The sequence below is a fragment of the Panthera tigris genome, chromosome B1, assembly GCF_018350195.1.
Source record: "Panthera tigris isolate Pti1 chromosome B1, P.tigris_Pti1_mat1.1, whole genome shotgun sequence".
Lineage (NCBI taxonomy): Eukaryota > Metazoa > Chordata > Mammalia > Carnivora > Felidae > Panthera > Panthera tigris.
Genome location: NC_056663.1, coordinates 82,926,876 through 82,942,461, shown reverse-complemented (window position 1 = coordinate 82,942,461; position 15,586 = coordinate 82,926,876). Strand labels below are relative to the sequence as shown.

The window sequence follows — 15,586 nt, the reverse complement described above, 5'->3', positions numbered from 1 at the left end:
AGACACGTCTCCAAGGAAGACATCCAGATGGCCAACCAACACATGAAAAAGTGCTCAACATCACTCAGCATCCGGGAAATACAAATCAAAACCACAATGAGATACCACCTTACACCTGTCAGAATGGCTAACATTAACAACTCAGGCAACAGCAGATGTTGGCGAGGATACAGAGAAAGAGGATCTCTTTTGCATTGTTGGTGGGAATGCAAGCTGGTGCAGCCACTCTGGAAAACAGTATGGAGGTTCCTCAAAAAACTAAAAATAGAACTACCCTACGACCCAGCAATTGCACTACTAGGTATTTATCCAAGGGATACAGGTGTGCTGTTTCGAAGGGACACCTGCACTCCCATGTTTATAGCAGTACTATCAACAATAGCCAAACTATTGGAAAGAGCCCAGATGTCCACCAGTGGATGAATGGATAAAGAAGAGGTGGTATATCTATACAATGGAGCATTACTCGGCAATCAAAAAGAATGAAATCTTGCCATTTGCAACTACGTGGATGGAACTGGAGGGTATTATGCTAAGTGAAATTAGAGAAAGACAAAAATCATATGACTTCACTCGTATGAGGACTTTAAGAGACATAACAGATGAACATAAGGGAAGGGAAACAAAAATATAAAAACAGGGAGAGGGACAAAACAGACGAGACTCATAAACATGGAGAACAAACTGAGGGTTACTGGAGGGGTTGTGGGAGGGGGGATGGGCTAAATAGGTAAGGGGCATTAAGGGATCTACTGAAATCATTGTTTCACTATATGCTAACTAATTTGGATGTAAATTAAAAAAAAAAAAATTAAAAAAAAATGAAGGAAAGAAAGGTTAAATGTCAGCAGAAGAATCTTCTTTATGGTGTTAATAACAAAAATGGTTTATATTTTTAAACTATTTCTCCTCTTTATGATCTACAGGATTTTCCTAAGCCCAGTGAAGAGAAGATTAAATTAATTCTCAATCAAAGTGCCTGGACTTCTCAATCCAATTCTTTGGCATCTTGCTTGTCTAGACTTTCTGGAAAATCTGAAACTGGGAAAACTGGCCTCATTAATCTAGGAAATACATGTTATATGAACAGTGTTATACAAGCATTGTTTATGGCCACAGAGTAAGTTTAAATTTGAACATTTTGTTTTTTAACTCTAGAAATTGATACATAGTGATGAAATGTAAGATAATGGGTTTGTCTTCACATTATTTCTTATAAATGGCAGAAATTTTAATATTTTTATATAATTGCCTTACTCAGAAATGAAATTGCTCTTAGTGCTCAGGAACTATTAAATGTTAACTTATATAAATTCTACTTTACATTTATATTATGTATTGCATTTAGAATATTCTGAATGATGATATTTTTTAGTATAACAGGGATTAAGTGAGCATATTCCAAAGAGTTTAAGTGTCCTCAAGTACTAATTTATTATTATCCTGTAAGACAGTGTATTTTTAACCTATATGTCTTTTAAGGGAGTTATGTTTAGTTTTTTCTGCTTGCAGGTATTTTGCTGTTTATCAGATTAATAACTTCTTCATTGCTGCTAAAGAAGTTTAAGCTCTATTTCCCACCTCAAGTTGATAAATAATAAACAAATGTATAAATGTATATGTTTCTTTGTCCTCGTACAGATTTACTTTCAAATTCACTTTCTTTTGCAACCAAACAGATAGGAAATCAGAGGTTGTTAGCTATGTGAGTGCTATCTGTAAAGGTACAAAATAATGATAAAATTTTCCAAAAGGCAAAAACTTGGTTGAATTTTTCTCTTCAGTACCAATAGAGTATTTATGAATCTTGACCACAGATCTTTACCAATTGAGTTCCAAGCCTTTGTAAGTTTTTATGCCTACCTAGAGGAATCACAAACTAAAAGATGAAGAGTTAGGTTTATTTTCTGGCCCCAGAGTCTACTGTTAACACTAAGGAGTTTTTTTTGTTTGGCTTAGTGTTTTCTTTTATTTTTTTAATTTGTTTGTACTTGAAATTTTTAATTAAAAAAAAAATGTATACTCTTCCTCACAAGTAATACTATGCATGAAACTAAATTCAAATCTGTATCTCACCACCAGAGGTCATCTAGGCCTGCTGTCTCATTTTACAGAGGATAGTGAAAGGAAAGACCCAAAGCAATTATAACCAGGAACAGCAATTCAAAGAGCTTCAAAAAGTATCATCTTTTTGTATGATACTATGATACTAAGAAAAGGCAGATAGTATATTTTATTCCTTTGGTAATAATGTAAATTCTTTGTGGTTTAAAAAATTAAATTTGGAAGTGTATAAAAAAATTCCCATCCCCAAAGGTCATTTGTTAGCAGTTTTGTGTGCATCATTTCAGACCATTTTTTTTACTGTTATAAGATTTTATCTAGAAGAAGAACAAATGCTATTTAAAAAAAGTTTTTTTAAATACTTATAATCTTATTTTTAAAATGTTTTTTAAAAAATATTCATAATCCTATTTATATGCTTTTTCCAAGCACTTGCTTTTATCATTTAATGATTCTGGTTGGAAGTATTCCCATGATAGGGTAGTGACAGAACTGTCATTCTGAATAAATAGATGTACTGTATATTTTATTTGACGATACTCCTATTGATGAATATTAAGTTATTTTACTCATAATTAACATCTCTCTGCTCTTGTGCAAATGTATAGGATTTGCTTTGAATAGGGTTTGCCAAATTGCTCTCCGGAAAGACTATGGCATTTGAACTTGCATACTAATATACAATTGTACCTGTGACCCCATACCTTTAGCAGTACTTGATATAATTAGTCTTTGAAATATTTTCTAATTGGGGGAAAAATGTCTTTTTGCTTTAATTTGCAACATCGCTGACCATTACAGAGTTTTCCCTCCCTATTTTTCTTTGTTCATTTGTGTTTGTTTTCTAAATAACCTATTCTTTAATTTTGTGCACGTTTCTTTTGGGTCTTTGTCTTTTTCTTTTTCATATTGATTTATATGTACTCTGAATGATAATCTTTCATAACATTCTCTCTTCGTATCAGTGTGATTTAAATTTGTAGAGTGTTTCATTTATAGTTTTTGTTTTGTACAGCAAGATCGGTTATTTCTCATTTGTGGGGTCTGAATTATAAGAAGTCTTCCCCCTCTCCATTCCCCCCCCCCTTTTTTTTTCCTTTTAAGTACTCCCATAGTTTTGTATTTCACATTTAGCTCATTATTCCTCTGTGGCATTTGTAATAATGTAAAATTTTATCTAATTCCATTTTTTTCCAAATGGATACCTATTGTTTCTGTTATCTTTTTTGAATAATTTATCCTTTTCCCACCCTGTACTTGTACCACACCCATTAAATAACTCTAACTTTACAGTATGTTTTGTTGACAACACATTTTTTTATTTCATGCTGGTATGAAAGTAAGTTATTAACTGATACCGTAATTCATTTGTATTTGCTAATCCAGAAAATAGGAATAATTTACAACAGTACATGGGCCATTGCCCAGTCCCATAGTAACTGTTAATTTATTGTCATTCTTCCTTTCCTTCTTCACTTCATTGTAAGTAGTAACTTTGCTAAGTGAAGGGCCATCAAATGAATCAAATTTTACTTTGAGGATAATTTCTTGAACTAACTTCCTTTTAGCTTTTAATAAATGCGTGTGTATGTACACATGTGAACAAAAATCACTATGTTGTATTCTCTTTCAGTTTCAGGAGGCAAGTATTATCTTTAAATCTAAATGGGTGCAATTCATTAATGAAAAAATTACAGCATCTTTTTGCCTTTTTGGCCCATACACAGGTGAGTTGTGTGTGTAGTTATATATATGTTAACTTCCTTGCACATTGTTCCAAACTTGGTGAATCTTTTTAATATGTATGTGACCATTTAACATATATTAAATCCACTTAGATATACTAAAGAGATCCTGCCTAAAATCACGATATGATCGAAGTTTTTATTTCTTCCTCCTGTTTTCCATTCTTGTAAATGAATATTATACTGACCCTTTGTTCTCATTATTATAGATAAAATCTGATTTTCTATCCAATAAATAAGCTTCTATGTAAGTCTTTTTAAATGCATATTTAATAGGTTATAGATACTAAATGGATATATTTTTCATAATAATGAACAATTAAAATAATTTTATGGTACATTGGCTTCATTTTCTCCTGTTTCTAATAATATGTACCTTCTCACTATGTCCAAAATGTTAAGCTCTAGAACTTAATGGATAAACAACTTCATCTGTTATGTTCTAGGGCCTAAAATTTTAAGATGATCTTTTACATCCACACATTAATCCAAGGAAGTGAATTTATGCTACTGGCAAGAAAGTCACATGTAGTAAACATTCATTCAATAGACATTTTTGAGAGACACAATATGGAGTCTGATAAGTATTCAAAGAGGAATCCTTATGCTCAAGGAACTTTAAGTTTTGAGCAATACATATGAATGATATATATATATCATTTATAAATGATGTATATTATTTCCTGGTGTTGCTCTGATTATGTTAGTTTCATAGAGGTCTAAAGGAGTAGGTAGGTAGAGGCAGAAAGATAGCTTCAAGATTGGTGGGATGAGTTGATAAGAATGCCTTGTTTCCTATCTACAAGCTATGAAATAGCTCAAGTATAACTTTTTAAATGGAAAAAAATTAACATATGAGCGATGGCCTATAAGTAGCAATATACTCAGAGATAATTTTATTATTCACTTTCTGAGGGAAGTATGTTCACAAATTAAATTTAACGTCCCGGGATCAAGGGAGATGAAATCTCTACCCTCCAACTGGCAAATAGTATTTTTCCAAGTAAATTGACTTATATATTTGCTTTATCACTAGTCTACGTTTACTGCATATCGTATATGATATATATCTGTGTATATGTAGATGTAAATACCTTACATATACTATATTGTGTACTGTATTACATTATTAAACCATAGTTGTTAGAAAACACCATAGGAGGGTTCCATGTTCCCTAGAAAAGAAGAAAGAACACACAAGAGAACCTAATTAAAGTTCTGTCACAGTTGAGACCCTGTCTGATAGCAAGCCAACAAGGATTATTTTAGTAGGTAGATTGCCCTTATATAATTGAAAAGTCGTTTTTTTTTTTTTTAGTTGATAAAGCTAACATGTAATGAGCATTTAAATTTGCCTAGCTTCTGTGCAAAGTAGTTTACATGTATTATCTCTTAATCCTCAAAAACCATCTATGAGGTAATAAGATAGTATCCTTGTTTTATAGATGAAGGAAGTGAGTTTATGTCACATGCTTTTCAAGGTCATGCTAACAAGTGACAAGTGGGGATGTGAACTAAATGACTCTAGAACTCATGTTCAGTCAGTATGCTAAAGTTCGTTCCTTCAAAATACTATCAATACGCATACTTTGATAAGTTTTTTCTTAACTGAGGATTCTGCTATATACCACATACATTCAAAATGTCAGAATTCTAAAGTTTCAAGTTATAATCACATCTTTTCAGATGCCCTTTTAATTCCTTTTTGTTGTTGCAGAATCTAGGATTTGAACCAAGATTGCTACAAAGTCCATAAGCAACCATTTCACTAAACTCCATGCTAAAAAAATAAAATCAACAAGGACCCTAAACATAGTGCTTACATTCTGTACATTTATGAAATGTGTACCTGGTCAAAGAAATTTTCACCCAAAGTAGATATGCATGGCCCTATAGAGTTTTCCCCTTATTACTTTATCCAAAATATATATTGGATATATTTATATATAGATATATAATTATATATACATATTAACATGTCTTTTTCAAATTTGGTTTTTCAAAAAATTATGGACTCAAGCACATGACTGTCATAGGAGGGATAATGCCAGTAACATTATATTAAGTGTTCGAGAGATCTGGGTTCTAATTGGCTCCCTCTGGCACTAATTTAGCTGTATGACCTTGGGCAAGTCACATGTTTCTTTAGATGATAATTCTTACCTGCAGAATGAGAAGTTGTGACTGAAGATTACCTAAATTTAGTTGTAGCACTTTGTAGTAAGGTTAAGCACAGTGTAATTTTATTAAACCTATATTAAGATTTCAGTTATTTGATTCATGGTGTGAGAATCACTTCCTTGTATTTTCTCTACTGATATCAAAAGAGAGAAGCATATGCACCTCGGGTGTTCTTTGAGGCTTCCAGACCTCCATGGTTTACCCCCAGATCACAGCAAGACTGTTCTGAATACCTCAGGTTTCTGCTAGACAGGTAAAAAGCATTTTTAAAGTTATGATTTAAATTTTCTTTCATAACAGATTATTTCTGTAGCATATTGGTTTTGCCTTTAAAAATATATTTCAAGTGTTAATCTTTAAAATACCTTGCATTCATTGTATGTATTTAAGTGTACTTTTGTTTTTAATTTGGTTTCTTTTGTTGATTTTCTTACTTTGGAACAGCTGTTCTCATAGTGTAGTACAAAGACCTCCTGTGGGTTCGTCAAACATTTTCAGGGGTCTTCCCTTCTAACTCTTTATCTGTAGATCTGTAATTGAGGCCAGATTTTCTTCATATGCTTCATCCAGAACAACATATCACAATAGATTGAATGATACAAGGATCCAGCTGCCTTCTTATTAAGCCAGATACTTGAAATATTTGCAAAATATAAAACAATGCCATTCTTCTCACTAAATTTTTGGGTTTTAGAAAATATAACTTTTTCATAATATTATTAACATTAACATGTAATGGCTTTATTATTGTTTTTAACTATTACTTTTATTCTCAGCTTTTGAATACAGTAAATACTGGTGGATATAACCACACGAATGAAAGCTCTTGGGTTCCTCAATTACTTTTAGGAGTATAAAGGGGTCCTGAGACCAAAAAATTTAATATTTGCTCCTTTAGACCAGTTCATATTTAGATGGGTTTGGTATATTTAATGGTCTCCTTACCACTTAGTTAGTAAAACCTATATCTTTTTCCTTCTCTTTGTGATTGTCTGCCTTCTGTTACATAAATGACTAGTAAAGTTAGTTGAACTCAACATATGCAATCTTCCGTTGATTCAGGTAAGGACATGTTGAGTGGTTTCTTTATTCCAGGCTTTCTATGAGATGTCAGGCAGACAAAGATACAGAAGATAAATAATAGGCATATATAATTTACTAAAGAAAGTATGAGAATATAAGGTAGTGATAACCCCTAACTTGTAATCTACATTCTCAAACTATTCAGTGGTCCTATTGATTGAAAGAGGAGAAACTTGATTTTTTACATTAAGCATTATATTTGATAAAAATAATTTGGCTGTTCATATAAGGCCCCAATATTTTTAAATAAGTGACATTTAAACTTAAGTGAAGTAGCTATATAATGATATACTCTCCTGCAGGCTACATGAAGAAGAAAAGATCTTGCAAGTTCAGTCCTCACACAAGCCTCCTTCAAGTCTGGGGTGCAATGAAACTTCTTTCCAGGAAGTGGCGAGCAAGGCAGCTGTACTAACAGAGAGCCCTTGCACAAGTGAGGGTGAGAAGACTTTAATAGAAAAAATGTTTGGAGGAAAACTACGAACTCACATATGTTGTTTGAACTGCAGGAGTACCTCACAAAAAGTGGAAGCCTTTACTGATCTTTCACTGGCCTTTTGTCCTTCCTCTTGTATCGAAAATTTATCTTTTCAAGATGCAGCATCATCACCCAATACACAAGATGGAGATCTAATGCAAGCCAGTATACCTTCAGAAGAACCAGGAGTTTATAGTCCAGCAACAGCTGCCTTTGTTTGTGATTCAGCTGTGAATGAAAGAATGTCACGCAGTCCTCCTGATGAGTTTTGCTGTACTGATAACACTTCTGTCCCTCATGAATCTAGCAAGATTCTTGTTAATAAAGATGTACCTCAGAGACCAGGAGGTGGAAGCACACCTTCAGTCACCGACTTACTAAATTATTTTTTGGCTCCAGAGATTCTTACTGGCGACAACCAGTATTATTGTGAAAACTGTGCCTCTCTGCAGAATGCCGAGAAAACTATGCAAATCACAGAGGAGCCTGAATACCTTATTCTAACTCTCCTGAGATTTTCATATGATCAGAAGTATCATGTGAGAAGAAAAATCTTAGACAACGTGTCCCTGCCACTGGTTTTGGAGTTGCCAGTTAAAAGAACTACTTTCTCTTCATTGTCAGAAAGTTGGTCGATAGATGTTGACTTCACTGATATTAGTGAGAACCTAGCTAAAAAATTAAAGTCTTCTGGAACTGAAGAAGCTTGCTGCTCCAGATTGGTGCCGTATCTGTTAAGTTCTGTTGTCGTTCACTCTGGTATCTCCTCTGAAAGTGGGCATTACTATTCTTATGCCAGAAACATCACGGGTACAGAGTCCTCATACCAGATGTGCCACCAGTCTGAAACTCTGGCATTAGCGTCCTCCCAGAGTCATTTACTCGGGAGAAATAGTCCCAGTGCAGTTATTGAACAAGATTTAGAAAATAAGGAAATGTCAAAAGAATGGTTTTTATTTAATGACAGCAGAGTGACATTTACTTCATTTCAGTCAGTGCAGAAAATTACAAGTAGGTTTCCAAAGGACACAGCTTATGTGCTTTTGTATAAAAAACAGAGTAGCACTAATAGTTTAAGTGGTAACAATTCAACCAGTGGACTCTGGGTAAATGGCGACCCACCTCTACAGAAAGAACTTATGGATGCTATAACAAAAGACAATAAACTATATTTACAGGTAAGTTGGAAACATACGCTTCATCATTTATGGTGAAGCAATTGACAGTGGTGAAGTGAGTGCCCTAATTTTAAAACCCAACTTAGACATTTTCAAGGAATTTACAGAGTAGTAATTCTGAAATTTGAGTCTGGGTTTATGTGAAATGGGTTCAGCCTATATAAATTATCTTGCTTTCTAATGTTATGAATTAATTATGAATAGTTGCAATTAGATGCAGTGTGAAAGACCTCACTTGTCTTTAATTTACAAAAGATGTGATCATTGTAAAATTATTCCATACTGAAATATAGGAAGTTCCCTCTTCCCTTCAATCCTACCTACCAGGGGAAACAACTACTGTTTGGTATTTACTCCTTCTAGACTATTGTATAAATATTTTAAGGGTAATTATTAACATTCGGGTGAGTAAGATAAAAGACACTGCAAGGTAGAATATGTAAAAAAAGGTATTTGTATTCTTTAAAGACTTAAGCAATAAAACCAAAAAGATAATAGAATAATTAGTGTATAAAAGCCATGGAACAAAGGTTTCATATGAGCTGAACTGACTTACAAATATACTTTTTGCAGGAAGTTAGTGATTTTATTACTTAAAAGTTAATGAAGACCTTGCTGCAAGTGTTTTTCTTTGAAACCTGCCAACTTGTTACCAGCATAAGGACCAAAACTAAATTATCAGTGAAATTGTAGGTATATTCATTGGGTAGTCCAAGTGATTTTATGAGTTTACATAAGTAAGCTCTAAAAATCTTGTGTTTGAAACTCAGAAAGCTGAAAAATACAGATGGAGTAAGAGAAGAATTGGGTCACTATAGTATTTATTTTGAGAGGAAAGTTTTCTCAAAGGTCTTCAAATTGACTGCATTATAAAATATTCAAATAATGATACATGATATATTGTTAAACGAGTATGGCAATGTTCTAGAGTCACACAAAAATAATAAATTTCACAGAAAAAAATTAGAAACTCAGAATATTTATTAAACCTGATTTACCACCAAAGATTCTTACATCCAGTCAGAAGGCTTATGATCAAGGTAATACAATGTATTCAACCCTATCCTTCTTGCTAGATTTCAAATAAGCACTAGATATTAATAGTCATGATTCTTGAAGATTAGAGAATAGGAGTAAGGGCAAGAGGGTTAGGTTGGAATAGGAATTTTCTGTAATTTAAAATCAAGAAAATAAGATTCAGTGCAATCTTGATTTATAGCAATATGCAGATTATTTATCAATGATTGAGTAAAATAGCATATTTATCAAAGGGGGGACATGGGTTTTAAAAAGATGAGGAACTGCTCTGTTTCTGTGATTGGATTGCCAAAAACTCTTATAACCATAACAACTACTTCATTACAGCCTACCTCTAAATGATTTTCTTATTCTTACTATTTACCCCATGACAATATTTACAATATCTGAGTGTGAGGAGCCATTCTTTTCATTATTGTTTTAAGGCCTTTATGTCACTATAAAGGAAACTATTATGTACTTTGTTAATTCAGTTTTTCAGTGTTTGCAATTGTTCTAAATTCCATCGTAAGTCTCAAATTGGCAAGTTGTTTAATGTAAAAATGATACTGCCAAATCTTACATTAAGATTTTTATGTTCCAGTATTAAGACAGGCTATTAAGTCAAAGCTTATTACCAAAGTACCTTTTTAAAGCAAATTATAAATACTCAACTCTTATTTAGAAACTTAAACATTTATATTTGTCTTATTTGCTTTTAGATACAATAATGTAATTGATTTGTGCTGATTTGAATTGTGATGGTTCTCACTACTCATACTATTTAACTGAATCATCCTAGTATTTTAAGTTTGTGTTAAGAGACTATGTTGTTTTGAACACGTGGAACGTGTATATATATGGTTTTGTTCTTATTTTCTTTTTTTTTTTTTACATTTTTGAGATATAGTTCAAAGTCTGTGCTCATTTCATAGTAATAATGCTTTAAAATAGATTGCTGTGTCAAGAATATGTTAGTTTTAAGATACAGCTTTATACCTATTTGTAAAACAATTATAAAAATTTAATCCAGTCTAAGTAAAGTAAGGATGTGGAGTGGACATTTTGAGTTCCTTTGCTACTAAGTAGTGCTGCAAATGAATTTACCAGTTTAGTACATATCAGGGTAGCTACTTTTCTAGTTTTTCACATTACATTAGAACTTTATCTTGTATCATTTTAACAAGCTCTTTTTGGGATTCCATTTTTAAAGTTTACTAAAATCACATCTAGATTGACATGTGTTAGAAAGAAACGGTGAGATTAGTAGTTTTGAAAAGCCTGGGCAAAAAATCCTGTATGACCAAACCATTTTCTGTGTGTGTCATAGCCTGTGTGTGCACATAGGATCGCAGTACAGATTGTGGATCTCGAAGTAAATTTGGGGAAGGGCTTTTTTCTTTCTTTCTTTCTTTCTTTCTTTCTTTCTTTCTTTCTTTCTTTCTTTCCCTTCAGTCCAACTTCCATAAGGAGTATCTCTATTATTTTAGTGTCTGGACTATAAAAATTATGCTTTTGTTTAGGATCCAGTGAGACAAAGATTATGAAAGTAGCACCAGCACGACACTGTGAAGATCACCAGCTATCCCCACATGTCCCGCATCAACTACAGACAGAGCTTCTGTCCTTTCCTGTTTGGTTTCTTTCCTGTTTCTTTAGAAGACATGGTAGCTTAATGTCTTAGTATTTTTCTTTATTGTACATACAGAAGAGTATACGTAATATATATGTGTAGTTTAAAGAAAAATAAAAGATGGATTATTGTAACGTTAACATAGTTACTTGAGTGAGAGATCTAAATATTCTGAAAGTTATTTGTCCCAAAGCAACAGTAACTAACTCGAAGCCAAGTCCACTACTGAAATAACTGATTTTAATACCTGCTGTAAAATTGGAATATAAATTCTAGATGCTATGAGAATCATATTTTTTTACATACAATGTCACAATGTCACACAGTGCTCACATCTATATTAAAAGAAAATGAAAGGCAGTTTTCCCTGCTTCTATCCATTAAGCTTATTTTCTGAAAACAGAATATCCTACATTTTTGTCTGTCAGCTATGTATTTATATAAGTAGATAAGAAAGCAAAAAAGGAATATTCCTTCCTTGGGAATCTCTGTCTTGAAATATAATACAGTTTTCATGTGTCTCAGAAGCAATGAAATTAATTTTGTATTATGTATGTCCTTTAACACTACTTCTGGGGGGGTGGGATTACTTTTTAATGAAATTTGCCTTATCTTTTGGGAGAACTTCTTGAACTCTACCTTGCATATTCAGTTTTATTTATTTCATTAGGGAACATGATCTCTATCTGAAACCAGATCTTAGACACAAAGTCAGATTTTCATTGCTTGTTTGGATACTTTAGTAGGTTATAGAGCTAGAGCAATGAGGATTTTGTTTCTTATTTTGTATCTATTTCTTACATATCCATAGCTTTTATTTTCTACCTGTAAAACTAAAAATTTTATTCTATTTAAAATTCTTATTTTATTTTCACAGATTAAAAAATAAACTGTCTCTTGAAAAACATTATACAGAGGAACCAGCACAGTAAATGGAAAAAAAAAAAAAAAAAAAAGGTTTTTGAGAAGTATCTTACAAATTAAGTTTTAAAAGCCTGTCTAAGCCCTGCCAGAGACTGGTTAATTAGACCATTCTGTTACAAGGATTTTTTTATGTAAGGTCAAATTCAGCTATAAAAGTATGTGATTCTTTATCATCTTTTCTATTGGGAATCACACAGCTGTTGCTATATGCTACTGAGAAATTAGGGGTTCATAATGTGAAAAATAGATGTCCAAGTAAGCCTGGTGGTTTACTCCATAATAAAAAATTGGGCATCTTGTGAAGATGCTTTTTTTAGTTAACTAAAAAAAGTAGCTAAAAACTATAACACTACCTTGCCAGTTGGAGCAAAGTAACTGGGCTTATCTGAAAATTGGAAATAGTATAGTTTTCATGATTACTGTTAAATTATTTTTAAGTTCTTCAGGATGATTATGCCTAACACATTAAGAGTGTCTTCTAGACCTTATTGACATTGACTTCATTTGAAAGTTATAGACCGTTTCCCAGAAAAATGGGCATATGCCAGAATATTTTGTGTTTTTTTCCAAGGAGTTTGTACCAGTTATAGAATGTGGTTTGACACCTTGCCAAATGAATTTGCCATTATTTATTTACATTTGCTTCTTTTGAGGCTAAGTAGCTAATAGTGTTCTAATCTATGATCATTAATATTTACTGAGCACCTAATATGTGTCTGGCACATAAATGAATATGACTGGTTCCTGATAAAAGTTATGATACTGGTAGGGAAAAGTTTTAAGTAATACTGTAAGAAGATAGGCTCCATTTTCTTTAAGAATGTTATTGAAATATTACTTTTATTTACTGAGAAGTATTCTAAGGGTAGGAAACATTCAGTGATTTTTCATTATTTATACCTTTTATCACCCACTTACAAAATAGCCCCACTTGATAAAGAGTAGATAATCCATCGTCATAACCTTTAAATTCTACATTCAGTATATTAGAAAGGAAATCTATTCCCATATGTGTTGATGAGTATTTGCAAGAACACTAATATTTCCAAAGAGGAATTTTAGGATGTGGGGCTTCAGTTTTCTCTTCTGCAAACTGAGGTATTGAACAGAATGGCCTTTAGGATCTGTCATTCTGTAGAGTTACCCCAGGATTTTGCATTCTTATTTGTTCCATCTGTGATTATGTACTTTAGTAAGATTTGACAGGGATTAATATAGTAAATATTTTTTAAAATACTGAAATTTAAGGGATGCTTATTAAGGATTAAGTCAGTTTTAAAATGTATGTAGATGATATACTCATCCACTGTGTTTAGGGTTTTAATTTTATAAAAATTCTTTTTAAATTTAGGAACAAGAGTTGAACGCTCGTGCCCGGGCCCTACAAGCTGCATCTGCCTCATGTTCATTTCGGCCCAATGGATTTGATGACAATGACCCACCAGGAAGCTGTGGACCAACTGGTGGAGGGGGTGGAGGAGGATTTAATACTGTTGGCAGACTCGTATTTTAATCCTGAGAGAATCCAAAATGCACTGGTCACAAAACATCTATTACTATGACTGTTAAAATGTCAGATTGTAACAAATATCATACCTATCTTTTATTTTTCTTTTCATTAGACCCTTTTACTTTAAGAAAACACACTCAGTGCTTGTTTTTATTTTCTTGACAATACATTTATTAACAGATGCATCATGGGAAAAAAAAAAAACTACCTCTTAAAATTCCATTTACTTTTATGGTTAGACATGCTTGACCAAAAATTTTCAGAGGAAAGTATGTACCTGGTCCCTAATTAAGCTGCATTAAATTTAGTAGAGGCATTTAAATGATCTCATTCTCAGTTTTACTAAACAAAAAGTATAACTCATTTAGCCTCTTTTATAAAAGAATTGATGCTAGAAATGATGGAAAAAATTTTGTTTCCTGTATATTACCCCATTATTAAATTCAGATCTCTTAAAATGCTAAAGATAATACAGTCTCTAATGAAGGCAATAACATAAAACTTATCAACTATAGTACGTTTCAGGTTTTTGTTTAGTGCTGTCCTCAGCATCACTGTATCTGCATTTCAAGTACAAATGTTTTAAAAAAGGATTATTTATACATATATGCTGAATTGATTTTAAGAAAGGTGCATGATCCTGTAGAAACAACATTTTTACCTAAAGATTGCTAACTTTGTAGTATTTCTAATTGTTTAAGGATTTTAAAATTCTATTTCAGGGAGTATATCTTCTCTGTGTTTTGAAGGAGGTGAGTTCTGTATGTGCCTTGCAGTACTGTAATTCAAAAATAGGAATCTTTGGCTGCGGAAAAGTTTTTTAAAAATGAAATGTTAGGAAGTAATTTTTTGTGTTAACATTAAAATTATAACTTTTTGAAAGGTATTAGATTTTCCTGAAGTAAAATCTGATGGTTCTAAATCAATAAGTGTGATAGATTATTTTTAAATCTTAGAAGAATTCAGAGGAAATGAACCTAGTCAAGTAAAAAAATCTTTGATTTTGTTAATCTTCAGATTATTAAACATCAATTGCATATTTCTAGAGTTGTACATTTGGGTTTTTTTTTTTTTTTCCATTTGAATCTTGTGTTTTGCACAGTTGTTTCTGTCTCATAGTTTCAGATAAAACGATAAAATGTCAGACCCTACTATCCCACATTTTCTTTTACCAGAGAATGGGAAACAAGTCAGTTCTCCTGGGTCTTGATTGTACATATTCAAGAGTTATCCCAGTTGTCCCCTTTCCTAAAGGTTTTTAACTTATCCATGATTGTACAATCATTGTTCTGAAATTGGTCTCATATTTATTTTGAAAACATTTTAAGGAAAGACTGTTCTTTGGTGATTTGGAGTTTATCTTTTTCCCGAGCTTTTAATGGGGTAGTTAAAAGCAGAATTCCTCATCTTCATTCCACTATGTCCCACTTCTAACTTGTTTCCAGTCACCAGGAAAATTAGGAAACCTGATTGGATTAAAATTGGACCTTCTTTGCAGCATTTGTTGAGATTTGTCTTTTCTATAAATGAATGAAACAGACGAATTTTTATCACACTGTCTTTCCTGTGAGCTTCCTCTTATCTTAATAGTGAATTCCTAAGCTACCCTATGTGTTCAGTTATCCACTGGCTAATTAATGATTTATTAATGATTAATCAGTGTTAGTATTTATTGAAATTGGTGAGGTCATTTAATACTTGCTGTATTAATACTGGGCTCAGCTACTTCTGGGAACTTTCTTAAAGACAGACCTACACATGATTTTATTTATG

At 32.4% G+C, this 15,586-nt stretch overlaps 1 protein-coding gene across 1 annotated transcript in view; it reads left to right on the top strand.

Moving 5' to 3' along the window:
- The window catches only part of USP38 (ubiquitin specific peptidase 38), a 32,756-nt gene extending 17,900 nt beyond the window's left edge, over positions 1–14,856 (top strand). The window contains exons 6-10 of the mRNA XM_007091776.3: positions 927–1,120; positions 3,698–3,791; positions 6,137–6,243; positions 7,376–8,729; positions 13,655–14,856. Of these exons, the coding sequence (XP_007091838.3) occupies positions 927–1,120; positions 3,698–3,791; positions 6,137–6,243; positions 7,376–8,729; positions 13,655–13,816 (1,911 nt within the window). The 3' untranslated portion in view covers positions 13,817–14,856. The remainder of the gene's footprint in view (positions 1–926; positions 1,121–3,697; positions 3,792–6,136; positions 6,244–7,375; positions 8,730–13,654) is intronic.
- Positions 14,857–15,586: the final 730 nt, after the last annotated feature.